The following is a 26,689-nucleotide window of genomic DNA, read 5'->3' as shown; positions in this document are numbered from 1 at the left end:
GTGACACAGGACGCAATGTTTCACTCATTTATTCCTTTTTGGTTGGAAATGGTACAGTAAACTCTGTGCTGAAGTGAATTGCAATTAGAAGTTTAACTCAATAAATATTCAGTGCAGTTCATGAGGTATTAATTGGTGATGCATAAGGGCTTATTGTCTCAGTGAATATATGGATGATACCAGACATTATTTTTTAAGTACATTTATTTATGCACACAATATCTTTTTCAGATGTCTGTCAGTTATACTAGGTTTTGTTAGTCAATTTTGTTTTATAATATGGACACTGAGAATGCCTTATTCTGATTGGCTGGCAGGTGAATAATGTTAATCATACAGAATAACCAGATAGATGTGATCCTGCTCTGTTCAAGTAATAAATGAAACAAAAAGACAGCAGCATTACTGCCTGGCCTGAGTAGCGCATGAATAAGGGCGTCATCATCATCATGTGTATACCAACACCTGGGACAAATCGCATGCAGAACTGCATTCAAATTTGTGTTGTTTTTTTTTGTTAGGATTGTATTTGCATGATTGCCTGTCATAGCATCGTATTTTTTTAAATCTTCATGTCACTTTTATTGTGTTCAGTCCAAATTGTGCTGTGATGCTTTGGCAATATTAACAATAACACCAGGCAACCACGCTACGCTGTCCAGTATAACCATAATCAAATGTTATCGTAATTAATATTTGTTAGGGTACTCATTTATAATTTATTATGGCAACTCAGGATCCAGACAATATATAATACTCATCAGCACTCCATTGATGTGCAGCCACATCCTGAGATCACATGATGAGCCTACTCACCTCTATTTACAAAGCTCTTTATGAGTCACTGGTACCTGTCAATGGACAAGGATACCATCTTAAAGGCTTCCTATACTTTCACCTTGGTATGTCCTCCTGTGTTATACTCACAGGGGAATCCTCTCAAACACACACTGTTATTCTCTTCATTATTATAGCAGGAAACAAGCTGCATGGAGCCAGCCATTGCGTCTCCTTTGGGACTGTGGCAGGACCCCCCTCATTTACACCCACTCCCAGCTGTCACATCAATTAATGATAACTCCTGGTTGTACTGATCCCATGTTACAACAGCTGGCGGGCTCACTAATGGCTCTTGTGTTGTTGATAAATACAAAGATAGAATAGAGAGTTTGGGGAAACACAAGCTTCAATTTGCCTGGGGCAGATTTGGTCCAGTGCAAATTCAAATCTTGATATATGACATTTTTTTTTTTTGCCTCAGGCAACTCTCTTGCTGCTTTGCAAGGCAAATAGAAATAATTATCTGTACATGTTCCCGTAATCTCTGTCACGCTGCAGCCAGCAGGGGCCACTTACATTGTTCAGATATGTTATTATATGTATGGATATTTTAATTATTTTTATTATAGTCGATGCAGTCTTTGCCATCCACTTTCCCCAACTAAGATTTCAGTTATGCTTCCAGTTACAGCTGTCAATGGAATTTCAAAGTGTTCATTGATAAATAAAAAAAGGAAAGGCATTATGAAATGAATAATCAAATGAACAAACTGTCAAATAATTGAGGAAATTATTAAAGTTGACTCATTACTGTAGTGGGTCTTGCTGTCACCTCACCTATTGATTCGAATGCATGTGTCCGTGAATACTGTGTGATCACCTTGTCTTGTTCCATCAGGGGGCCCGTCAAGTCGATCAGCAGAGTGTGCAGAACCAGTAGGGACACTTGGTGCCGATGAGCAAAATAATGGCCCAAGGAAAAGGGCGAAAGACTTTTCTGGAAAGGAAGAGTCTACAACATCTCAATCTTCTCAGGGAGTACCAACAAATGAACGGACACATCCGACAGGGGTTGTGGAAGATGAATCGGGGAAAGTTAAAGGGTCGGAGACTGAGGTGGAGTCTGGGGCGAGGTCGAGGGAAACTCAAGTGGGTGACAGAACAAATGTCAAGGAAGCTGATAGTAACAGGACACTTGTGACAAAAGAGGCACATGACAGTGCAAACTCATCAGCACCGGGACATGAGTCCAATAACTTGGACTTTGACCTTTCCAGTGACAGCGACAATGATTCCATTACAGAAAAGCCTCCATCATCAGAGAGTGATAGTGAAGGCAAGTCTTGCCAGGCAAAGAAATCTGGGCAGGATGGAGTCACAAAAGAGCATGGGGATGGGGAAAGTGAGAGGGACAGTAAAGGTCGAGTTGACGGTGAACCCAGCTCTGACGCAGCAGAACCTTCAGGAGTTCTTCTTCCTCACCCTGAGCTGGGTAATGGCTGTTCTGATAGGAGAGAGCCAGAAACAGAGTCCCAGAATAGTGAACAATCTGGGGTCACTATGGGGGAAGAGCTGCTGGACCAGAGTATGGAGGATGAGGAGGAGGAAGAGGAAGCTGATACCGACCAGGATGATCACCTGATCTACCTGGAGGAAGTGCTGGAAAGGATCCACGCAGAGTACTACGCACGTTATGAGGCCTACCTGCGGAAGGAGGCCCCTGAAACGCCGGACATCCGCAAGATTGTCCCGGAGCTTAAAAGCAAGACACTGGAGGGCACAACGATAGTGTTCAGTGGCCTGTACCCAACAAACTACCCCATGGAGAGAACCCGGGAGTCCTACCATGCCAAAGCACTGGGGGCTAAGATTGGCAAGAATCTGATACTGAGCTCCCAAGATCCCAGTCGGACGACGCATCTCATCGCAGCAAGAGCTGGTATGTAGAAATGTATGTATGCTGTTGACCAAGCATACAGAAGTAGCCTTCTTAAGGTCAAATTTGACATTGAATTGATCTTTCCAAACATTCATACTATTATTCTCAAACATAGTTTTTAACCACAATTCCTTTTTATAGCCTTTTTTGTTCGTTTTGCAGAATATATTTGAGGTATTTTTGTTGCCGTGTGCCAGAATCACTCATAACTGATGCAAGGAAAGGTCTGCTAATGAGGCTAGAATTCAAGAAGAGTCATGTACAGCTCGTTTAAATGCCAGGCTTACTGACACATTGGCATATTTGTGTTAAGTGAGCCTTGTCAGAACTTTGGTTGAGCAGAGATAATTGAGATTCAATACACCGTCATCACAATTACTGCCTCTCGGAGGTCAGCAGTTCTGGGAAGGTGCTGGTGCTCTGTTAACGTATGACAATAATGCTGTAGGAATACACCACTGCAGACACCATGGCTAAATTCCTAGCACTAGCGGCAACAGCAGTTGGAAATGTTACATTTGCATTAGCAGCAACTCAGTACTGGACTGGTATATCTAGGGGTGATATATATAGGGGTGGGCAAAAAAATCAATTCACGTAATAATTGAGATTCTTATCTCCTAAGATTCAGAAGAGATTCACAGATGTCAAAATCGTTTTTTAAATGTTCATTAACATACGACGTTAAAAAGAGGCGGAACTGAACTGCAAGGGCAGACAGTTACAACACCAGGCAGTTTACAGTGCGCAAATGCTTAAGTTATCTTGTAGTTCATTTTCAAAAAAGTTGATTCAGGACAACAGTGAATGGTTGAGCACACAGTAAACTGGAGCAATAGTGTAAAAATACTGTCCCCAAATCAATTCAAATCAAAAATTGATTCTGCATTGAATCGTACAGGCAAGAAATTGAATCTGCCAAAGATTCTCACCCCCTCAACAGTGATGTATCTCATTAATATCAATGAGATACATTTGCGCATAATTGCATCTGAGCATCATCTCCTGCAAGTCTGTCATTTAGGTCGGCATCATAAAGAGCACCGAAGGCCGCATTCATTCCTCTATTGTTGCCAGTCCCGTTTACCTTCTGAAAACAAACACAGGAAGTGGCACCGTTGCCTTGGGAGCCAACCCAGCTGAGAGGAGCACTTGGCAATCACTCATGTTGTACATCAGAAGGAGAGAAAAATCAGCCAAAGATGGAATCAGGACAATATAAGCAGCATGGCTCTCAGTGTGCAAAGAGCTGCTGAAAATATCCTTTGTGTTGTCAGAGCAGCATAGGTATTTATCAGGTCCATGTAACAAAAAAATCATTTGTGCATATGTTTTATTGTTATGTTTCACATTGTGCTCACTCACTGAGTGGCTACAGATATACAATAACTAAGCTTTTTCAACAGCATTCTCTGCATTTTCGTGAGATCCATTCTCTTAAATATCTCAACCAACTGTATAGGACGTGCACAAACTCTGGGCATCAATATGTGAACTGTGTGCCATTGTTAACCTGGGCTTAATGAGCTTCAAGACTTTCTTTGTGTCAAACATCAATAGGTCTTATTCAAGCACAAAACACTGCATTCACTCAATAAATGTAAAAAGCACTGAGCTGGCAGAAAAGTGTAAGGACAGTGACTTCAGTGACTCGAAAAGAAAAAAAAGGTTTTATCTAATCTAATAATATTGACCAAGCAATTATTTCCTCTGTTTTCTTCTAGCAAAGACAGCCTTCTTATTGACCTCAATTATTCACTAGCGCTTGTGTTTGTGTATTTAGTTAATAGCTTTTGATCACAAGGTCGAAACCCTTGATTAATTTGGCCTTTTTCCTCGCTCATTCTTGGCACCCAGGCACCGAGAAGGTTCGCCAGGCACAAGGCTGCAAACACCTCCAGGTTGTCAACCCTGACTGGCTGTGGAGCTGTCTGGAGCGCTGGGAGAGGGTGGAGGAGCAGCTCTACCCACTGAAGGAGGACTACTCCAAAACGCCAAGGTGAAAGAGCATTTGTCTTAAAGGCCATCCCAAACTTTGTAGATGTGAGCTGTTTACTGAAAAGCATTGTATAGGTATTGTAGGTATAAACTGCAATAGATCAAAACCAGATAATTCCAAGTCTGATGTCTTTGTCTCGCATGTTACAGGAGCAACAGTCCTGCAGCATTCCTTGACAACCTAGGCTCCTTGCAGAAGCCTATTTTCCACCCAGCTGCCATCCACCACAGACCTCCACCTCCAGCCCCTGAGGTTCGGACCTACGACCCCGTCACAGGGAAGCTGATCCGTAGGGGCCCTCAGGTGTCACGGCCACCACCCTACTCCCAGCAGTCGGGGTCCTTGTTGCTGTCTGATAAGAGAGAGCAAACTTGTCTCAGGTAACAGCTGAAGCGGAACAGTGCATTATATTGATAGGATATTGATTGACAGCCACAGAACTTTACTGTACATCAGCCGTGAACTAGCAAGCAAAGGCACGCACTGAGGTTGCATGTGTCTGTGTGTTTGAATACAGTTCATTCCCTCACTAAATGCAGCACTCCCCAGAAACTCAGGTTCTTTTCTATTCTTTATCCCTCTCCTCTCTGTAATGCCATTTGTGGAATAAAGTACGTTTCCCCTCCGGATCCTGCAATCAACATTACAGTACATTGTTATTTGTTATTATGTTATTTTTCTATTGTCAAACAAATCCTGGTGCTGCTATTGCATTTTCTCTTCTTCACTTTGACTGTTGATGCTGACAGAAATAGTATGCATCCCACTGCACTGCATTCAGAAACCCCCCCATGGCCCCTGCATAACTATAGCCTTTTAAATCATGACAGTTATGCTATCGACGTTTTCTCTGTTTAGTACTGACTGCAGAATCGCTCATAACAGATCTTAAATGTATGGATCTTTCCTCTGGGCCTCATCTCCATCCCTCCCTTCTCTGTAAACTAAAACAGCTGTTGGTGTGGTGTAACACTGCTTTGAATTGACAGGAATTGCCCTCAACAGAGATGTGCAGCAGCTTCAACTATCAACTGAGGTGCAATAAACCCCCCAACAAAGCTTTTATTGTAGGGATTGTTTATAACATTTGGTGACGGGGGAAACCTGTCAACCCTGAGTGTGTAGTGTAACTCTCAGACGAGCCCACAAACTTGGGTTATTTTATTCTTTATCTGCATTTGAGCTATAAATAAAGGCACTATAAAATTCAGGGTAGTTTATACAACAAGGCACGAAGTCCCTCCTCGGCAGTGTGAAATTCTAACCTTAAGATAAGTGTCATACTCATTCAGTCATATAAATATTAGATTTTCCAGCCATGTTCTCATTTAATTTCCACCCGCAGTTTGATGTGACAGGTGCAAGAAAAGCTTCACACTTCCTCAAAGTCACCTATGTGCTCTTTCACTCCAGACGTCATTCATCTGTCAGTCACAGATGCAAATGAAGAGTGTGTATTTGTTTGTCACTGGGGCTGTGGCTGGACTGTTTCTCACTTAACACCAGGGTAATAAAAGCTTACTTCAGGCATCTTTTTACTAGACAGTCACGGTGGCTTAAAATCTTTTGAAATGCTTATGATTATACTCTAATTAATAATCACAAGCATAAAATTGGCCCATATAATTAATGGATTGGAGGCAGCGTGCAGTTTTCTGGGAGTTGCATGAACTTGGATTAAATCATCAAAGAAGATCTGTTCAATTAAACACTGCCAAGTGAAAGTGTGGAAACTTCCTCTTCCCACTTGCATAAGATTTACATCTAAAGGGCCCTCGTTAGGGAGAGAAAGCCTTTGCACGTCTCATCGTCGGTTTCCTGCCACAACTTTCACTCTCACCCTGCTCTCTCCATCCGCAAATTGTCTGTGTTGTGAATAATGTGCTGATTACAGTATGCAAAATGTTGGCGAATGAGCGCTGTTTCCTTTCGATTCCTGTGAAGATGACTGTAACACTGGAATTGCATATAGAAATGGAACATGCAAACCAGCAGGGAAACAATGTACTCTGCTGTTATCGTGACTGTAATGACTGAGGATTGATTGATTTTCAGATACATCAGCAAGTTTCTTTATCGACCCAGTTAATGATTTGAAAGTTAAAGTTGCAACAAAATATGATTTCAACCACATTTTGATAAGATTTTTAAACACACTTCAAGAAACATTTAACTAGTTGTAAAAGGGTCTCAATTTAATACTGATGCTTCTGCATGGTCTTCATATGTAAACATGACACGTACTGAGATCACTGGGTTGGATAAGTCATGAAATGAAAACAATTTTTAACGATGATTAATTGAGGTATCTTGCAGTCTGAGGAAAGTAGCTGTTCTGCTGTCTAGTGGTACGGTACACTATTCAAAGTTGGCTTCACATTAATATCTTACATGGTCAGAAATGAATGCAGTACATTAAAATATCATCACCATGCTTCCTGCAAACAGCTTTGTTTGAAAGAAAAAATACTTGATCAAGAATATGTTGCATCATTCTTTCACCTGCTTACAAAACAAATGTATGCACCTGACACAATGCAGTGATGACACTACTGCTTTTGTACACAAGGACTGCCAGAATAGGCAAAAAAATTTAAGTTCACCTCTCAAGAACAGAACGTCACAAAGTGCTTTATAAGATTCACAAGTAGCCAAAATAGGAGCGCATACCTCTGCCAATAAATCAGTCCTCTCTGTATCACTCTGAATAGTAAACCACCTAAAACTGCCTAACCATGATCTGAGCTTATCATATCTAGTATCTGCTTCAAATTGTAGCCACTCATAGGTTACTAAATACTAAACATGCCAGATTTGTCATCCATATCCGCCCCATTATCTGGATCTGCACCAAAAGTTAATGGGTACTATTCTGGTTCCAAGTTTTAGTGGAAATGCGTTAATAATTGTATCATGGCAAGTCTAAACAGGTCTTGAGCTACCAGTTGTGTTGACACAGTAGATGAAAATCTGACATGTTTATCTGTCTACTTGGGTAACCAGGTAGTTAGTCCATCTATTTAACTGCACCGAATAAGTTTGCACTCACAGTGTTTAATGCTTATTTGTTATCGTACTAAAGGGGAACTTCAAAGAGTCAGCAAGATGATGCTGCAGGGTCTAGCCAAGACGATGAGCAGCCGGGACCATCTCGTCGGAAACGACAGCCGAGCATGTCAGAAACTATGCCTCTGTATACGCTTTGCAAGGAGGACCTGGAGAGTATGGACAAAGAGGTAAGAAGGGGATGAGTGACCAAATGTTGATAAGGTTGATTTGCCACCAGGGATGCAAAATGAATCTGAGTTCAAACAAAACAAACTATTTTATTGAGTGGAGTGTGGGTGATGAATTGAGTCTTACAACCTGAGAAAAAAGGCTGCTCAGTAGTCTGGTTGAGTTTCTTGTGGTAGTTTGCCCACATTGGCAGATATTGTGTGGCCAAAAATGTGGCACTAAGCAGAAACTGTGTATACAGTAACTGAGGAATTAAAATACTTTTGTCTCAGCGGTGACTCTGTGCTGTTAGATTTCCCTTGCAACCTCACAGCAGGGCATAAGTGCATCCACCTGCACCATTATTGCTCTGCATTGGAGGGCCAAACTGTGCACAATCAAACACTCTTTGTCAATGTCGCAATAAACATCTTGATTTTCAGAGGACTTGCTGTGTTGCTGCATACATTTTCCTTTTCTGTTGAACTCCTCTTTCACTCTTTCGTTCCTTTTCGTAATTTTGTCTTTATTTAAAAACCTTCCAATCTGCCTTCTTTTGTTGTGCTGGTAGAGCTGTAATGAAGTATTCAATTACCAATTCAACACTGACTACTCTCTTACTCCACAGTAAAAGTCTGCCATTATACAAACCACAACTTTTATTGATGAGCAGTTGCATGGTGTGTGTGACCAAGGTTAGTGGTCAATTGCTATACACTGACATGTACTTTATAAGAAAAGTGTAGGAGTCAATAAAAAGAATTGTAAAAGAAAGAGAGAAAGGTGTTAGGGGTATTTGTGGTGCTCTATCAACTTGACTGCCATCCTGTGCGTGTGTGTGCCACGTTATCCCATCTTGTTATTTGTTAGTTCAACTTACTGATAGGTTGGAGAACTTTTTTCAAAGAGTGGATCTCCTTGCATTGTTGTTTATGGATGAGATGCTGTAGAGGGATGAAATGAAATCGCAGTTGAATACAATTTATCAGGCAGCTTTTGGCACATGTTAATGACAGAAATGGTAAATGCTGAGATCCATAAATATCATTGAAACCGTTAGAGCAACATATCATCTAATGCTGATTCCTTCAATTTCAAGCCACTGCCACCTAGGTAGATTCAAACCCTTATGCTGCCATGTCAGTCCACTTTCTACATTTTCTATTTTTTGCAATATTTGCGAGGCAGGTGATGTGGTGACTAACGTCTGAAAGCTCTGCACCTCCTGCTTGGATAATACTCTATAATGGAGTCTGAGGTCTGCTAATGCTTCAGCGGGGGGAAATGTGCAAAGTGGAGTCTTGAAATCTGTCAAGAGCCTCTCAGCAGGTTATTAGTCTGAAAAAAAAGAAGAGCTTTGTGGTTTGTACACGTGGGACGTGACATGTGACAAGCCCTGTTTGAAGTGAAGTCACATTTTGGCTAGTGGTTATTTTTTTAGGTCTCTTTGTTGTATTTATAGGGATATTTCATTGAAACTCTTGTGTTGGTCTCCACCCAGGTACTTATTTCTTACCTTAAAATCACCTAAAAAAAGGTAGGCTAGTAGTATGTAGTAGTGTCTGCAGTTTTGACTCTGTTTTACCTAATATTATAGCCATATTAAAATTGCACAATTAACAATTAATGAAATGACAATTTGTGTGAAAAAGGGTTTGCTATGAAAGACTGGGATTACTGTGGTGTTTAGATAAGTAATTATGTTGTCCGGTTTTATCTGGTTTATGTATTGAGCCCAGTGGTTCAGCATTAGTACATTTACTGCATCGGAGAGTCATTGTGCTTAATGACTTTTGACATAGCTAGTGTGCTGCAAACTGTTGAGCCAAGCAATGTGCCAGTAAAGAGAAAATTTCCAAAAGAGCCTTTTGCCTTACAAGTGTGCTTGGCACACAGTGACTTTTGGTGGCGAACAATGAATATAAAGGAAAACCTTATTTTCATTTTTCAAAGAAACAGTAGAGAAAAAGATGCTTGTTCAAAGTAGCTTTGTAGCCTTCATAAACCTCAGGGTATAGATACTACAAGGAAATTGAAGAATGATCTTGATGTCAGTGTGATTGGTTACGCTTTAAATGAAGACTGACTCCTGCTACTGGGATGCAAGTCAGTCTGCCCAGTTATTCATTTTGTTGAATTCCGAATTCAGTACAGCTCTGTAGCTGCAGGTAACAGCTCAGTCTGAGAAATGCTGTGCCATGACGTTCTGCAACAGATTTTCTTCTCTTTTTTTGCCTATACTTATGTGTTTAAGAAGATACAGTGCTGCTACCCTTAATCTCCAAAAAAGTATTCAGCTGGAAAAATACCAAAGCTGGCACTATTAACATTTCTCTTCTCTTTTTCTGTCCATATCTCTGAGCTTTCACATTCAGATTGCTAACAAATCCCAGGTTTATGTATCAGTGTTTTAAAAATACTGATTTTGATGCTAGCGTAAATGTGCCCCATGCACTCCCTGAGTTTGAGCCGAAAACAAAAATACCGTCAATCTTAAAAGTGCCTCTTTCGTCGTAATTATGATTTCACACGATGGTTTGACTCATATAGATTCACAAAAAAAGCCTAGGTTTCATTTTGGCGAGAGTTTCACTTTAACACATAGACTACAGTGAAACCCATCGGCTTTGCCACGCAGCGGACACGTATCTGGTAGAATCGAGGGGTAAGCGTCGAGCAAGCAAGTTGTTGTTATCAACTGATAACTGAAAGAAAATTAAAATTTTGTATTTCTTTTTAGATAAGTGATACAAAAGACTTAATGGTTTGAACCCAATGATCCTCTATGTCTTGTCTGGAGATAAAACTGTCATTCTTATGGTAATTGTTCCTGACATACAGCAGCGATGGCAAAAGTATGACCCGTTTTCATGGATCCCATCTGTGTTTGTGTCTATTAGACATCAGGATGACTGCAGCAGGAAACAACCTGGAAATTGTGTTTCTATTATTAATCTGGAAATGGTACATTATGTCAGGGGTTGGGTCAGGCCTTTTGTATCAAGAGCCTGAGCCGAAGTATTTACAATGTGCTCTAGCTCTTCTTCATCGGAGAATGTGGGGTAATTAAAAAGGAGAGAATATGGTGTTTGAAAAGCATATTATTCATTATCATCTCGATAAATGTAAATGTTAACCTTATAATGTGAACTTCGGAATGGTTGTGAGGACCTTGAGTAGAAGTGGGCTTGCGCTAAGAATGATGGATCTCAAATGGATGTGTTCACACCTATTACGCGCTGTTTGTCTCTTTAACTGTATTAAGAGTATCTTCACTCTTATGTACATGTGCTCGATCATTGTGGTAGTTATTCACCCTCTGTGAATTCCCACAATGACAAGGTTTATCCAGCCTGAATCAACACTCTTGGAATGATAGAAAGTTGCCAGAACTACTTTATTTATTTCATTTTCAAATCACAAACGCACACTGTGCTTAAAGGCTTTTGTTGTAATCAATACCACTGTGCAAGGATTGTTACGGTAGCATGAACAGTTATTTTATTAAAGGCCAGCCTCTTGGTAATTTAGCTTTGTCATAGTTGAAGATCAAGTTGGCTAATTAGATGTTCAGTGCTCACACTGGGTATTGTTCGAAAAAAACACCAACAGCATTTATTGTGTAAATGTGACATTTAGAATGCTAGAGCATAAAGCTGAGTGAAGTTCACCAGTGAGCGAAGAAGATTTTATCATCATTTTCCCCATGTGGTTGCTTTCTCTCAATATTGTAATATACTCAAAATTAAAAATTCAGGTGCTTATTTTAAAAATGTAAGTTATTACTACATTTCTTAGCTTAACATGTAACTGCATCTTTAAGACCCAACCCAAATGAACCCACTAGTACTTGGCAATAAATTTGTGATTTTAGATGCATACACCCCTAACGCTCAAGACATTTTCTCAAGTGTCATCCTAATTTGGAAGTAGTACTTTTAACTTATACTGAGATAGAGAATAACTGATAATTAGATCCTCATCCTACATCTTTTGTACTTCAGGAAAAATAAAGAAATTGACTCAAACAGAGGGTCTTTTGTAGATGGCCTGTATTTCAAATGTCGTCATCCTCCTCAGACTGCCTTCACTAAAGGGCAGTCTAAAACACTGCAGATCTTCAGGGCAAATGGAGAGAATCAGGTTTAATTGGCTGGAGCAAGGTACACATCTGAGTCAGGTAGACAGCCTTACATTTAAATGTCACCAATGGTAACATGGTGGTATGTGTCAGTTTACCTGAAGCAGCATGTGCAGAGTTGGCAAAGAATCAGCAATGTACCAACTGGGTGACCTTTCTTTGAAATCGCTGTTCCATTGTTGGCTGTGTGATGACTGGGTGCGGCTGGATTCTTGGTCATCTGCTACTTTCAGTAATACGATAATGCATCACATGGACTATTGGTACTTTACTAGATAACATTCGTAAGGAAAATTGGTCTTGTGTAGTCTACTGTAGGAATGGTGTCTTTTTCAAAACTGTAGTTAATAATACTCTCATTCAAAACTAAGTTTTTGTTGTTTGGAGTGACAAGAAAACTTTATTGTTGTGCAGTTGCATTTCATAAAGCGGGTTTAGTGTTACCAAACAGAACAGTTATAGCTTTTTTATATTAAGAGGTATTCACTTTTGCCAGTCCAGTCCGATTGCGCAAGCTCATACTGGTTTGATTGTATGTGAACTAACTGAACCGGCTTTGGTCAGGTGTAAGTAGAAATAGCTGGCAGCATGTAGTTTGTTAGCTTTATTTATTTTTGTATTATTATTTTTTTTTTCATGATGCACTAGAGTAGAGCATTTTGCAAACAGTACCACTATTCTAATCTTATTGACATCTACAAGAGAGAACTCTCACCAGTAATGACTTGGTGCAGATGATGCTATCTTTGTCACACACTACAACACTTTGTTACTAAACCTTGTTTTGATCCAGACCCTTTTATAGTTAGCATTAGCATCACATTGTTAAATAAAACTGAACACTTCCTAGAATACAAAAACTTTATTGTCATTGTCATAACGAGAATCAGTGTGCCACACCAAGCTTCATGAAGGAATAGCTAAAGAATATTAAATAGAATATAAGCATGGATATAAAGTATTACAATATATCATTATGAATCAGTAAAGTTGTAAAATAGGCATAAACAATATGTGGCATTGTGCATATCGTGTCTCTCTATGTTGGACTGAAGTTAGCAGTTGTGAGAAACATTAGCAGCTATTCTGATACATAATGTGCAATTAGTGCAAATCAGTTTCAGATTAAAAGCGAGTGATTTAAAATTTCTAGTGTTTCAGTCAAAAGAAACCCTTAATTTCTTAACAACAGTTTTATTGTGAAACATTTGCAGGTGTAGTGTAATGTACTGTAGACAAGTTATTGACTTGCAGGCTTCCCAGCAATTCAAATGTGGCTACTGCCTCCTTTACTAAAGTTGCATTAAGCCAGTTTTTTGATGTCTTTAGAAGAAGAAAATTTAAGTTGGATGGTTGTTGTGACAAATAAAACTATGATGTGTGACAGTAGTAGCCGAGTCACATCAGCCCAATCTGAACAATGGGTCATACAGGCATTGTTGATATTTAACCATGTTTACAATCTACTTAACCATCTTTTTTAGTGGCCCATTCTTAACTATACCTCAGTTATACAGAAGTCAAAGAGCACATAAAATCGGATAACTGTGAAGTCAACAATCAACTATGGGAAAAACAGTCAATTAAATACAGCTAATGTCTCCTGAATTAGATGAATGTTGCCAGTGGGATTAGCAGTGCTAGCAACCTTTGAACATTAGAGGGAGTCATTTAATGAAATGTTAATATCAAAAGTACCACCTGAGGATCCATTTAAAGAAATCTTGGGTTCTTTATTATAAAAAGTGATTATGTAAGATCAGCATCTTCCTATATGACACTCTCATATACTCTTACAGTTTGGGATAATCTATGATCAGTCTACTTAAAACAGTTTTGCCCTTTGGATGTATGACATTTTGGGCAATAGCTTCTTGAATGACGTATTTCTCCCCATGTATTTGCATTTAACATAGGAATCAAATAATCCATTTAAACAAATTAAATTCTTTACAAAAATATTGTGCTCAAACTTTGTAATCATGAAAAAAAAAAAAACAAAACTATCCATCAAAAAGCTATGCTAAGCATACATGATTAACCCATGACTCTGCATGAACTGCAGTCTGGTTGTAGGTGTGTTCACCTTTGCAAGTAACTCCTTTTATGTTACAGTCATTTGGTCCCATTGCTCATGCAATAATTCTGGGTAGAATTCTGAGTTTCTCAGTCATTGGTGTTCCTGCAGCTTTAAAGATTTTTTTCTAGTACAACCATGTGCAGTCTGAGCAATCCAGACAGGACTGTCTGCTTTCTCCATCTTGCTGTGTAGTGTTGTCAGTACTCCCTAAATTAACTATTTACCATATATAAGAAGTTGTCCTTTGCTGACATTTGGTCATTTCTCTGGATTTCTGTTCTTTGTTGTGATTAAAAGGATAATAGCAATTTTCGCAGCAGAAATTTGAGCTGTCATTTTGTTCTAGAATTAAAGCTCCATTAAGTGTCCCATTTAGCCAGTATGCACAGTGACAGGACCCTGAAAGTTGATAACCTAAACAGAATGAAATCATATATAATGTTGTTAATTCTGCCTGTGTTTTTTCTGCTCTTACATGCCAACACTTCTGCTAAATTAATGGTCTATACAGGGATATGAATTTGACTGGCTCGCCATCCCTATAGTCTGCATTTTCTGCCTGTACAGCATTGAGTCAGTGCACAGTGTTTGCTATAATCTGTGTCAGGCTCTTCAGATATAAAATAGACAAATAACTAAATAAAATATTTTTCCAATGAAATATTGATTTCTTTAACCATTTCAGTTTTAAAACAGGGCATTTAAACAGAGTTAAAACACAAGTCACTATTAATAGAGCTGAGTGTGACTGTTAAATTGGCTGGATTTGAGCTCCTGCTCGAGTTAATATTGAAACTTCCTCCATTTCTGCCAGGAAATGGATTTATTATCATCTTTCAACTGTTCTGGCTCACTAAATGAAAATGAAATGAAATCCTGATGAGTGTAGGCTACAGGGGGGAACTGGGTGTGAATGATTATTATACAGGTGAGGATTTAGAAACATGTCTGTGTTGAAGTGGCACGTGTGAGGCCATCGGGGCCCTCAGAGACACGGCTCATTAAGCCTTGGATCATAGGAGATCTAACACAGTCATCAGTCACAGTGATCTTCGCTCTCTCTGCCTGCAGGTATTGATCTCCCACATCCTTGGTGAGATATAATCCTTGGGAGTTATTGGGTAGGACAAGATTCTGCATGAGTCTGCAGAATATAGAGGCTTATTAGGAAGATTTGTACGTTTTTTACACACATTCTGTTGGTCTTCATCTGTTTGCTAGTATTGAGCCCAACAATGACAACAAAGTCTTTTGTTGGTAAGATATGGCCAGAATTTAGATTAAAACATTCAAAAAATGAACTAACATGATCAACAGCATGTACAGATGCATGTAAGCATGTAGGATACAACAGTGCTGATGTTGTCAAAGACTAGTTAGCACGCTAACCAGCTAGCCTCAATTTGGTGTCTTAATACGACTTTGTAAGAGGTGACGGTTCGAAAGCATTCCAGCTGAGAGATATGCGCAAGTGGCCTCTTTTTCATACTCAACAGAAAAATACAACTGTATGCCTTCTCAGTTGATGTTTCTTTGTTTTACCACAGCAAGTCAAGATTTAAAATCGACAAACAAAATAGTAGTAACTGATTTGTATTCTGACATTGTATGTACCTTAAGCACATGATCTCAGAGATTTACCCAGTTTGTGATGGGCAGACAGCTTTACTTGTTGTTAAAGCATCCTTTAACTGCCACTAACAGTAGCTGCTTTTTGCTACTCAGCATGGTTTGCTGTGCAGCTTGTGCCCCTATTAGCTGATTAGCGGGTTGCTAGGATCCAAAACTGACATGAAAACCACCTCATTACTATTTTCCCTGTTATGAAACGAGTCGCAAAGGCTGTGTTTGGGTCAGTCTGACAGTGTTCATGGGAACGTTGGGATGGGTATAGCAATGCACCCATGTCTGTGTTAACATTCTACGTAGCTCATAGCTCAGTAGTGTTTTGCAACCGTTATAGTTTTTCCATAAGATGATGGCCAAGTATTCCTTCAGCTTATTCCCCTTAAAATATTCTTAAAGGAAGGAGAAATGTTGTGGTATGATTATTAGTGTAAGTAAATACATCTGAGAAGAGTAAACTTTACAACCAGGCATGAAGATGTGTTCCTATTCCATTGGGTCCCAGGACTGTGTTTTGCTTGGTGCACCCTGCTATGGCCAGTATGAACAAAACGAGTCAAATGATCCAGTATGTAGTATGTATTATACAGTATGAAAGGCTTTATTACTCTGGGGCTGCAGACTTGTAATTACAGCTTCAGTGTGAAGAGTTGCAGCAGTCCCAACAGGGCTTCTACAGATCTAAAATGGTTTTAAAGATTTGACTCATCTGATGAAGTGTTTTCTGTTGAATTAAAAGCCTTATTTATTCTTCTCTTTGCAATAAAGTCCCATGTTTACACTGGTATGAAGCTCCTTCTCAGCTGGCCATGCTTCCATAGTCTGAAAGTCTTGTCAGGTTGACATTTCACAGACACACAAAGGCCCAAGCTCTGATAAGATACAAATGCTGCGGAATAAAGAAATGCTATAGTGATGATTTCACTTGTTTGAGTCCACAGAGATTAAACATGGCAACTGCTGCTTTTTCTAAGCCTTACAGCAGTTCTTATTAGCGGCTATAATGTGACCATTTCATGTTATTTTGACTCTGATTGGATGACATTTATTTCCATCAATTTTGACATTAACTAAAAGCAGATGTCACATGAATCAAGTGGTACTTCTTTTATGTTACCTCAGGCTGCTTTTTATGGCTCAAACAATTAGTTTATAAATGGCTTAGATGGTACACAACAGACTAGGACTGCACCTAATTGTGTAATATATCATTATATTTTGTTGGGATGAATAATTTGGTCTTTAAACGTAATGCTAAAAGGGCATCACAATTTCCCAAAGCCCACAGTGACATTCTTAATGTTTATTGTCTGACAAGAAATCTACCACACGCATACTACATCCAGCACACACATGCAAGTCTGGAACAAGTCAAGTCAACTTTATTTCTATAGTCTAAAATCACAAATTACTTTGCCTGCAAATGCAGGCTCCCCTTAGGACTTTTTACTTTGGTAGAATTCCCTATGATGAGCTTATCCTCAGTGGGTTTTTTTTTTAATCTTTGATAAAGATTAAAGTTTTCTTCTTTTATTCACATTCAACAGAAACTAAGGAACATACATGAAAAGGAACATGTAGTTTTTGTTCTTAATAATGTTACTTCAGTCAACTTGAGCTCTTTGCTACTATTTTTTTCTATATTTTTTGTAGTTCACAGAATGTCTGAATTCAATTAGAAATCCTACAGCAAACTTCCCAAAATGAATATTTTGATTTATTGATCTGCCTAAAACCATTTTATTAAAACCAAAGGCTCAAATATTTGGTTGACAAAAACAACCAGCTAATGTTCCCATTTGAGAAGTTATAACCAGTGAGGTTTTGGCATGTTTTTGAATTATATTGATATCCCAAAATGTAACATTAAAGGTGAAATCAAAGGTGAAGTCTGTTGCCCTATGCGGAGTCTGTAGTGCTGTCCATGGTCCTGAAAATGTTCATACATTTCACTGAGTTTTACAGCCACAGTTATAAAGCAGTGAGTTTTAAGGTGGCAGACCTGTGCTACAGGGTCAAATGCAGTCAACCATCATGCCCACACAACCAGCAAATTGCGTTCCCAGACAAGCCTCTCCATCATCCAGACTCAATCCTCTATCCCTAAACCTGGACTGCTATGAATATTCCCTCTCCTCCACTTTCCATTTGGATACAGTCCTTGGCAGCCTGACATAAATCTCTTCAGTCATCTGACTGTGACAACATGTCCAGTTTTGGTCCTTTCTTATCCATTCAATGAGGAGTAAATTGGTAGGAAATTATTTTTGAACCATACAGATTCAAAAAAGCACATCATTGATATAAAAGCTCTCTGAAATCTGAAGTCTCTGAATGAACTCTCAAGTATTTTATGTCTGAGGCTGTTCCATTCCAAAGTAATGTTTTCAGTTCAGCCTTATGTAACTAGCCTTGCCTAACCTCAGCTGCAGTGTAGCACATCTTTCTGAGATGATGGTGAAAAGAAGCCAATATCTCCCTGTTTGCAGAGGCGCCTTGCTCAGAAAAGATGGTTGTATTGTATACATATGAGTGTTTCCTTCATGTAGGAGTAGGCAGAGGTGGAGTGAGGATGAGAACTCTTGATTGTGATTGTTCTCATCAAAATGGTGCGTGTCCTTAACTCAGTGGCTCTATGGATATATGCTTTTGGCATTTGATTAGATGTTAATGAACAATTAATGTTGAATGCAGTTATTCTCCGGTCCCAACAAGTTTTCATTCATAACTTGACTTTTGTGGGTTTGCTGGTGATGCTCCATATCCTTATGTCTACCTCTCCATGTTTACATTTGCATTCATTTCCTTCCCCCATGGGCCACAAGTGAGCTTTCCTAAACATACAAAGCCCTTCTCTTCCTTCACACCCACATAAAAAATGACCCGTCAACAGTCTTACTCCACTCAGCAATCAAACATCTGACCTATTACCACCTTTGGCTACCTCTCACAGATGGACTCAGTAATTTTGTGAGGAAATAAAGCTTGTTATAAACCCCCTTCAAGGGGAATTGGCTCTGAAAATTTCTTCCTGTGCAGTCCTAAGCCTTTAACAATAACCCAGCACAAACAGAAATTGGTCAGGACAATGAGAAATGATTGACTGGCTGCACTGAAATATGCTGAGCTCTCACTGTGAGCTCCTGCCTCACCTATTCTGCTGCTGATATTACTGGCAGGTATACTATTGTGTCTCCTCTGAGTTATGTTAATGTACTGAGACCCTGATATTTTTCTTTTAAAGCCAGACCTGAGGCGAACCTGTGATATTCTTGAAAGAACAACTCCTTTGTGAACATGAAAGTTTTTGATTGGACAGCTTCATGGCATGTGAAGCTCTGCTGTGTTGCTGTATGCAGCTAAAGGCCATCTCAGCTGGCAATACCCAATTTGTTTCACTTATCATACAGTTGTTCTATTCATAACATTCTTCATTTTTGCATGTCTGTGTTTCATTTGTTTTAGTCATATTTAGATTGAGTTTATTCGTTTTGGTTGCATAATAAACATGACATGTTGGTAGATGTACAGGACATGAGGCCTGTGCTTGCTGCCTTTTTAACAAATTGTTGGACAGGAAGACGAGCCTGTCTGCTTCCTCTGGCTTGAAACAGGCCCCGTTGTGGCTTCCTAGCACAAACCTGGGGTAGAACATTTTCCGCGTGTGGATGAATCTCTGGCTTTTCCACTGTATATACGGGCACCATATCTTTAGCAGTATGCAGCGTGACTGCATCCGTAACAGTTGGCCACCGGGCCCCTTTCTTCTCACACAGGACACAATGATTAAATGATTCCGCTAATGTTGGCTGCTTTATAGCGGGTATTTGTGCGCTGCCGCAGCCTTCTAGTAGTGAATAACAAGCGTCCCACTGTGATACATGCGTCTGTTTGAGATGCTGAAATAAATGTGTTGGTCCGCTGCCTTTAGTTGCAACAGCCTTTGAACAAACTTTGCAGCAGACTGTGGTTTGCTTGAGGTCTGACCCTACAAAACCAAGCTACTGACGAGACAGCAATGATTTCTTGGCTTGCTGCATGTTGTGTTTGTTTCTCTGTGGAAAGTCTATGCAGGAGGGAGGGCGGAGCCCACTATGACTATGAGAGCCCATGGGGAGCGGCGGCGGACATATCTTATAAAATGACATGCTTTATTTGAAGTTTTTTCGTACTTTCCGCTGGTTCAATTCACTGCATGTTCCCTTCGAACACCACAGTGTAGTCTGCATGCCCGATTATTCAGCCTAACCTCATTGCTGTGGGAAACAGCAGTTCACTGCTCCCACAGTAACAGCTACTCTAAATTGCCAGCTTTCATTTAAATTGAATGACTGTCGGTCTCTTTTGCTCCACATGAATCTTTTAGTTTGAGTAACACCTCAGGCCAGGTTTGCGTCTGGAGTTAAAAAACCCATGTCCAGAAGTTAGAAATGAAATCTTGATAGACTTGCTGGACAGAAAACAACTAATCTTCCTTATCTGTGATTGATGTGTGTTTTTATTTGTCAGCCCCATTTTATTCTGGGTATTTATTGTTGGTTTAAACCATAGTCTGTCATAGCTCTGTCATGTTTTGCTCTTCTGTCCTCCACATCAGCACATCTTCCTCACAACAGATAAATCATCACAGGAGAACAGGATAGTCACAAACTGTGCCAGTAGTGTAGCCACTGACATGTTTAGCCAAAATAATATCCCTGCCCTGGAATAACTCTTCGATCCTCCATTTGCAGCTTGTAGTCATGAGACCAGTAGCCTTACTGCAAACTAGCTTTGAGGGGGTGCCGGGCTGTGCTTTGAAAAGTTTCATGGTGCACTGTCTGCTTGGCCTTTGATTACAGCCAGGAAAAAGCTGCTGTGGGAAGTTGGCCACACTGTTTGTGAGAGACTGTTAATGCGTCCATTTCTGCAAAGGTTATACGACCCCTCCTGATACAGTGAACTGTAGATTGGTTTTTAAATGGCTCTGATCTGAAGCAGAAATGGCTGCACTGGCCATTTACTGTACAGTGCCTCAGAGCTGTTTGTCAGTGGTAGATAAGAAATTCTCTGATCCACACAGAGAACAAGCGTTTGCCCTTAAATGGCCTTATTAGTGTCTGAGAAATGGAACAAAACAACTTCTTATCCTTTTCATATTCCTGCTTGAAGTTTGGAATTGTTTGCTGAGGTGCTTATCAAAGTTTGTTCCTATGTTTTTTCAATTTTTAAAAAAAAAAGAAAGAAAAAAAAAACTATTACTGAAATGTTTAGTGCCAACAATGTCAAATGTTCAAACCTCTGACTGGCACAGCCTTATGCATTTTTTTTCACACTGGTTACACTGGTGTGCCTGTCTTTTTCATTCAGTTGCACCAGCACAGCATTTAGAGGCATTTTAGATTAATTCATATTTATCTAAATTAGTGTACAAATGTTTTTCTTTTTTATTTCAGTTGCAAGCAGCAGGTTTGCAATGATCTTAGTTGGTTAGAAAAAGAACTGCTGCAGCCAGTGAAAAAGTCACAACCCGAAATCTTGGAATGGGCATTTACCATGATATCAATTCACTGACATTTGTGAGCCAGCGTTGTTAGAAGCATGGTGCATTACTAAAACACATGTGCAGCTTATGTCCATTGGTATTTTCAATGTTCCTTTATAACATTCAGCATTTTCCACTGGAGTAGCTTTCACTTGCAAAATCGTGTTCGGAAAAGGCCAAGCTAGTTAGTCCAGCTGGAATATGTCAGCACTGATTCCCACTTTAAATTACATTTTAGGATTATATGCTCATCCGCTGAGTCATGGACAGCTTATACAAAGGAGGGGGTCTGGAAAGCATTAGCTGTGTCCCCTACATGGTTCCAGGTGTGGGGATGGTCACCACATCATACTTTGTGATGTGAATTGTGAGTGCTGCATAGCTGTCAGAATTAAGGAGTTATTTCTCATCCACACAGATACTGCATTAATCAAATTACTGTAGCTATGGTGTCCAAAATCAACATTTTTATTTATGCTTCATAATGCTTGATTTGTACCATGCACCTGCTTATTTATGAATGTGAATGAATGTTAATATTAGTTTTATTCAGCTGAAATGTCTGGGTGTTATATGAACTTTTAGTGCATACATTTCCTGTCAGAAAATCTGCTGTCTGGAAGTCAACCTGTGGCATTCTTACATCTGTCTATTTTCAGCTCTCTGTATTTTCACTGTATTGACTGGAAAATACACCTCTTTTTAAATCTTTAGCAGCTGTCACAGAGGCGAGGCCAAACAAATTGTCGCAGCTGGCGCTCGTGAGAGCTAGTGATGGGGAAAATGCCATGAGAGGAGAAACATTTTAGTGGAGACAAAAAAAGCTGTTTGTGTTGGGATGAAATCTTGAATTGTCTTTTGACGACAGTGACGGAACAAACAAAACCCCTTTCTTATTTGTATCCTACCCAGTAATTTGTTGATGCCCTGCAGGGTCACTCTCAATTAAAATTTGATGCAGCAGTTGGAAATGGAGGACAACGAAGTTTCTTGTTCCTTGTCTTTTCACTCCAGAGCAGCCCTGTCTCAGGCACTATTACCTTCTATTTTCACCAGGGCCCTCTTTGGTTGTCCAAATAACCAACAACAAGGCTTTAATGAGCCTGGCTTGATGCCAGTAATGATCCTGACTCCAGCCCCAAGGGAGTTTCCTCCTGCATTAATCCCAGTTTTTCCGCAGCCACGTGCTGCTAATGAGGCAGTGGACGGGATGCTGCATATTTGCCATGGTAATATTAACCACTGATTTCCATTGATCTAATGGTTGTCAATTAGCTAACCTGCTCTAAATGGTCAGTAACCTTGGGGCATGATAAATTATGAGCTGCTCGAGAAATCAAACATCGATGAACGGGTGGCGCTGACAGTTTCACTTTCTATGGCCGGCAGGAAATCCCACTGGATAGATTAACTTTATTTACTCAGCTCCAGATTGTTTCCTCATGGTAGAAATTTGATGTGATGAGTTTATCACTACCTCAAATATTATTCCATCTGCAGGAGGATTGACTGAACCAATCCAACCCTGTTCAGTTTATTATCCAAAACTATAACCACTAAGAAAGACACATTTTTGTACTTTTAATAACATTTGTATTTGTATTATTGTATATAAACCAAGAGTAGTTAAAAACTGATGTGATTTTTGATCTGGTAGTTTCTTTCTTGTATTGGCCGACATTATATTATTTGTTGGGCTGTGTCTACATCCTTTATTGTTGCATTTATTGACAAGACAACCCAATCAACCAGCAAGTTACTTTCAAAACTTTTATGCAGTTATTTAAAAAAATATATAGGTATATATATATATTGGATAGTATCAGCGTTAAAACATTTTTTTTAATTTGCCAGTCTCTGTTCCTCAAATGAGACTCTTTCTAGATGGAAAAACCACTTCCCAGATATAATGAAATGTATAATTGGAATCTGCAGTGCGTCAAGGGAATGGACTAACACAATGTACTCATAACATTTCTTCAAGGTTGGCAGGTCAGTATACAAAATCACATAAGGCCTCTGGTACTCAGTGAAAGGATGGAGAGTTAATAATTGCTTGTGCACGAAATGCACAGTAATCCATATTCAAAATGCTAGGATATTTTTGGTAGTATCTACATGCTTTATATGCATTCTGAAATGTTAATATGTAAACTCAAAACAAAACTGAATGTGGAAAAAGACAAGACACATTAATTCCATGACCCTGTCCTGTCCAAAGCTCTCACAAAAGCCCCTTTATTTTCAAAATAGGTGGACGACATCTTAGGTGAAGAGAGTGACAACGAAAGTGAGGGCCGAGGGAAGGAGAAGCCCGGTAATGAAGAGGTGGAGGATGACGAAGAGGAGCAGCAGCAGCAGCAGCAGCAGCAGCACCAGACGCAGACAGGAGCTGGACAGATTGCAAGAGGAGGGCCCGGCCCTCAGGCACTGGAGGAGAGGATGCAGACATCAACCAGTGAGGCCAGTCTGCCAGATAGTGTGCCAAGGTGAGACACAGAACTTCATTGCCAATTTCACCTTCGTCATTTACTGTTGCTTTTTTCAGTATTCCCATCACACTGACCCTTTTTTGTGCCCCAACTCCTGCCGCTGCAGCATCCCGTCTTACGTAAAATGTTGCACATGGATAACTCTCTTCCCTCTGTCTCCCTTAAGCCGAAATATTTACAATTTCGTGTTTCCTTTATTGTCAATCTTGGCGCTCTGCTCTTTTACTGTCACTCCTCTGTATTTTGCATAAACACCTGCAGGCAGGAAGGATGCTTAACTTAAATTGCAGTTGGCAAGAATCTAAACCCGTTGAAAACCCTGTAAAAATGCACTGTACATTTCTCAGATTCTACTTCTCCAATGACTATTATCATAACACAACACTTAATCAGTGCTGAAGCCAGACGGACTGGTCGGTTGTCATGGAGATAAATTTCAAACAGACAGCAGGCAGTCGAACATTTCTGAGCATATAAGAGGCTCTTATTGCTGAGAGACAGGCCCAGTTGAGCCGAGCTGTTACATTCGCTCTCTCCTGGCAGATGATTTGTCGACTTTTGTACATCCTCAGCACTGTGATATTTCTGTGCAGAATTCATTTGAAGTTTTCCATAAATAGAAGCTTGTGCAGTTTATTTCAAAGTTCAGTAACACATTTCTCCACATTGAAAACGTCAACATGGAAAAGAGCATTGAATAAACCCAGAAACAGAGTTAAAGTAAAGTGAAATTCAGCTCAGTTGTCTGTTGCAACATTTGCTTTCTCTTTTCTCTCATTGGTCATTCTTCCAGCACAAATAATGTACATTTCTTCAGTTACTGTAACTTACTTGCATAATACTATAGGATCTGTTAAGGTCCATAGTTAAATGACGTTTGCCTAAGACCTTTGGTAACCTCATCTGCTAAGTTTTGGTTTGCCGTTGTCATGTTTGATTCGGCACTATGTGATGATTTTAAATATGATATACCTCACACCTGTGGTGGCTTTGTAGTGGATGGATCTTTATCTGTGCTCTCATTGTCTGTTTAATGTTATCTAGACAAGCGAGGTAATGCAGTGTTGCTCTCTGAAGAGAGGCGGAACACAAAGTGAGTTGTTCATCGGGGGAAAAAAAAAAAAGTTTTTGTTATTAAGTACACCAACACAGGGCACACCTGAATATGTGACACATATCAGAGGAAAGCACAACCGGAATAAGAATATTTTATCGCATTGTTTCACTTACCGCCTTCATAATCCATATATTTTATGCACGTGGCAGCAGCCCTAAGATATCCAATTAGATGAAAAAATTAGTTTGACTGGAGCGCAAAGCACCTTGAGCAAATACAGATGCAAGTACCAAATCCATCCAAGCTAGTCAGTGGAAAAAACCCATAGTAAAGATCAGAAAAGAATTAGGAATTAGAATTACCAATTCATACATTTACAGTGGTATAATGCGTAAAACAATAGATAAACATTCATATAGCACCAAACTATCCAAAGGTCAAAAATGACAAAAAGAAAGAAAGAAAAACACGAAAGACAAAAGCATGATATCAGGCACAACAGTGTTTTCAAGGCTTATTTTGTCACAATCTGACTTTGAAGGCTGAAAAATTATGAATGTGAAAAATAACATTAGCGAGAGCATAAACTGCATTTTTGGTCTGAATGTTGCTATAGTTACTCTACTTTCTGGTTTTTGGTGTGCAAATAAAAAATGGGAATCAAACTTTTGCTCAAACTACCAAATATTTTCCATATATAGTAACGACCCAAGGTGCTCCCCTGCTGTTTGAAAGTGAACTCAAGAGTAAGATGTGCTTCTTTGAATCCTGGTATTGACCAGTATGTGCTCGATGCGAAACACTAGTTTATCCCTTCCTCAGTGGCAGTACTCAGTCTTTGGCTTCATGTTGTTTTTTCTAACCTCAGTTGTGATAGTTTTCCCAGCCTCGGGATACTCTTGTGTTCTTTATTGTTCCTGAATGAATTTGATCCTGAAGATGTGTCTAAAATCACTTCCTCATTCAGTCATTCACTTCACTTTTTCCCTATGTAAAAGACGCTCAATAATTTACTTTGTAAATGTGTGGAATTGCGATTGCATACTTATGCTTTGCACTCAGACTTTTTGTCTCATAGTTGGAATCTCTGACACTAGATTATAGTGAATATAATGTACTTATTCTAGCAGTACAGCAAGACATGGGTGGATCTAAAAACATAAATTAACCTTTTTAGCAACTATTACAATGCAGCAGTTGATAATATATGTCCATAACGAGAGCCATAATGCCTCAGATGACCAAAAAAAAATTATCGGCTGTACTCTTGAGCTCCTCTGTAATAGCTGTAGTGTTGGGTGCTTTTCTACACCAGTAACACTCTCAAAAACCTTTTCATTTTTTTTTTTGTAACTCAGTATCCATGGCTACCCAGGCCTCAGTCAGCGTCAGCATAATGATTTACCTCTGTGCTTCCTTCTTTTGAATACATCAGCTTGTCTGTCACCTGGTCTGACACCTTTGGTTGCTGCTAATGAGCCAAGCCTGAAATACACCGTATGCTGTGTTGTTTACTCATTGCTGAAAACCTCTGGAAGTCCATCTCCAGTCAGCAGCAACACAGGCCTAACACACAATGGTAGGAGTGTATATTTGAATATGAGAGTAGTGTCCACTCAAATTGGTATGTAGGTCTTAAGTCCTTCCACATAAAGCTACCAGAGAGATGGTTTATTTATATTATAGCTTACCTGGTACTGAAACGCTCTCAGCCCTCTGTTGCTCTACCTCTGTCTTTGTCTTTTGTCTTTATATTTTTAACTACAATGATGCCATGACAACTCTTTCTCTTCACTAGAATGTGCTTCTAATTTCACTTTTTGAAGCCATGAAAC

General features: G+C 39.5%; 1 protein-coding gene across 1 annotated transcript in view; it reads left to right on the top strand.

Annotated features, from left to right (window-relative positions):
- ctdp1 (CTD (carboxy-terminal domain, RNA polymerase II, polypeptide A) phosphatase, subunit 1) overlaps positions 1-26,689 on the top strand; it is a 63,520-nt gene that overhangs the window by 7,098 nt on the left and 29,733 nt on the right. Inside the window, exons 8-12 of the mRNA XM_037092313.1 lie at positions 1,679-2,719; positions 4,577-4,718; positions 4,868-5,098; positions 7,801-7,954; positions 23,559-23,794. Coding sequence (XP_036948208.1) covers positions 1,679-2,719; positions 4,577-4,718; positions 4,868-5,098; positions 7,801-7,954; positions 23,559-23,794 — 1,804 coding nt within the window. The remainder of the gene's footprint in view (positions 1-1,678; positions 2,720-4,576; positions 4,719-4,867; positions 5,099-7,800; positions 7,955-23,558; positions 23,795-26,689) is intronic.

The sequence above is a fragment of the Acanthopagrus latus genome, chromosome 3, assembly GCF_904848185.1.
Source record: "Acanthopagrus latus isolate v.2019 chromosome 3, fAcaLat1.1, whole genome shotgun sequence".
NCBI lineage: Eukaryota > Metazoa > Chordata > Actinopteri > Spariformes > Sparidae > Acanthopagrus > Acanthopagrus latus.
The sequence above is the reverse complement of the archived record's forward strand: the minus strand, read 5'-3'. Positions and strand labels throughout refer to the sequence as shown.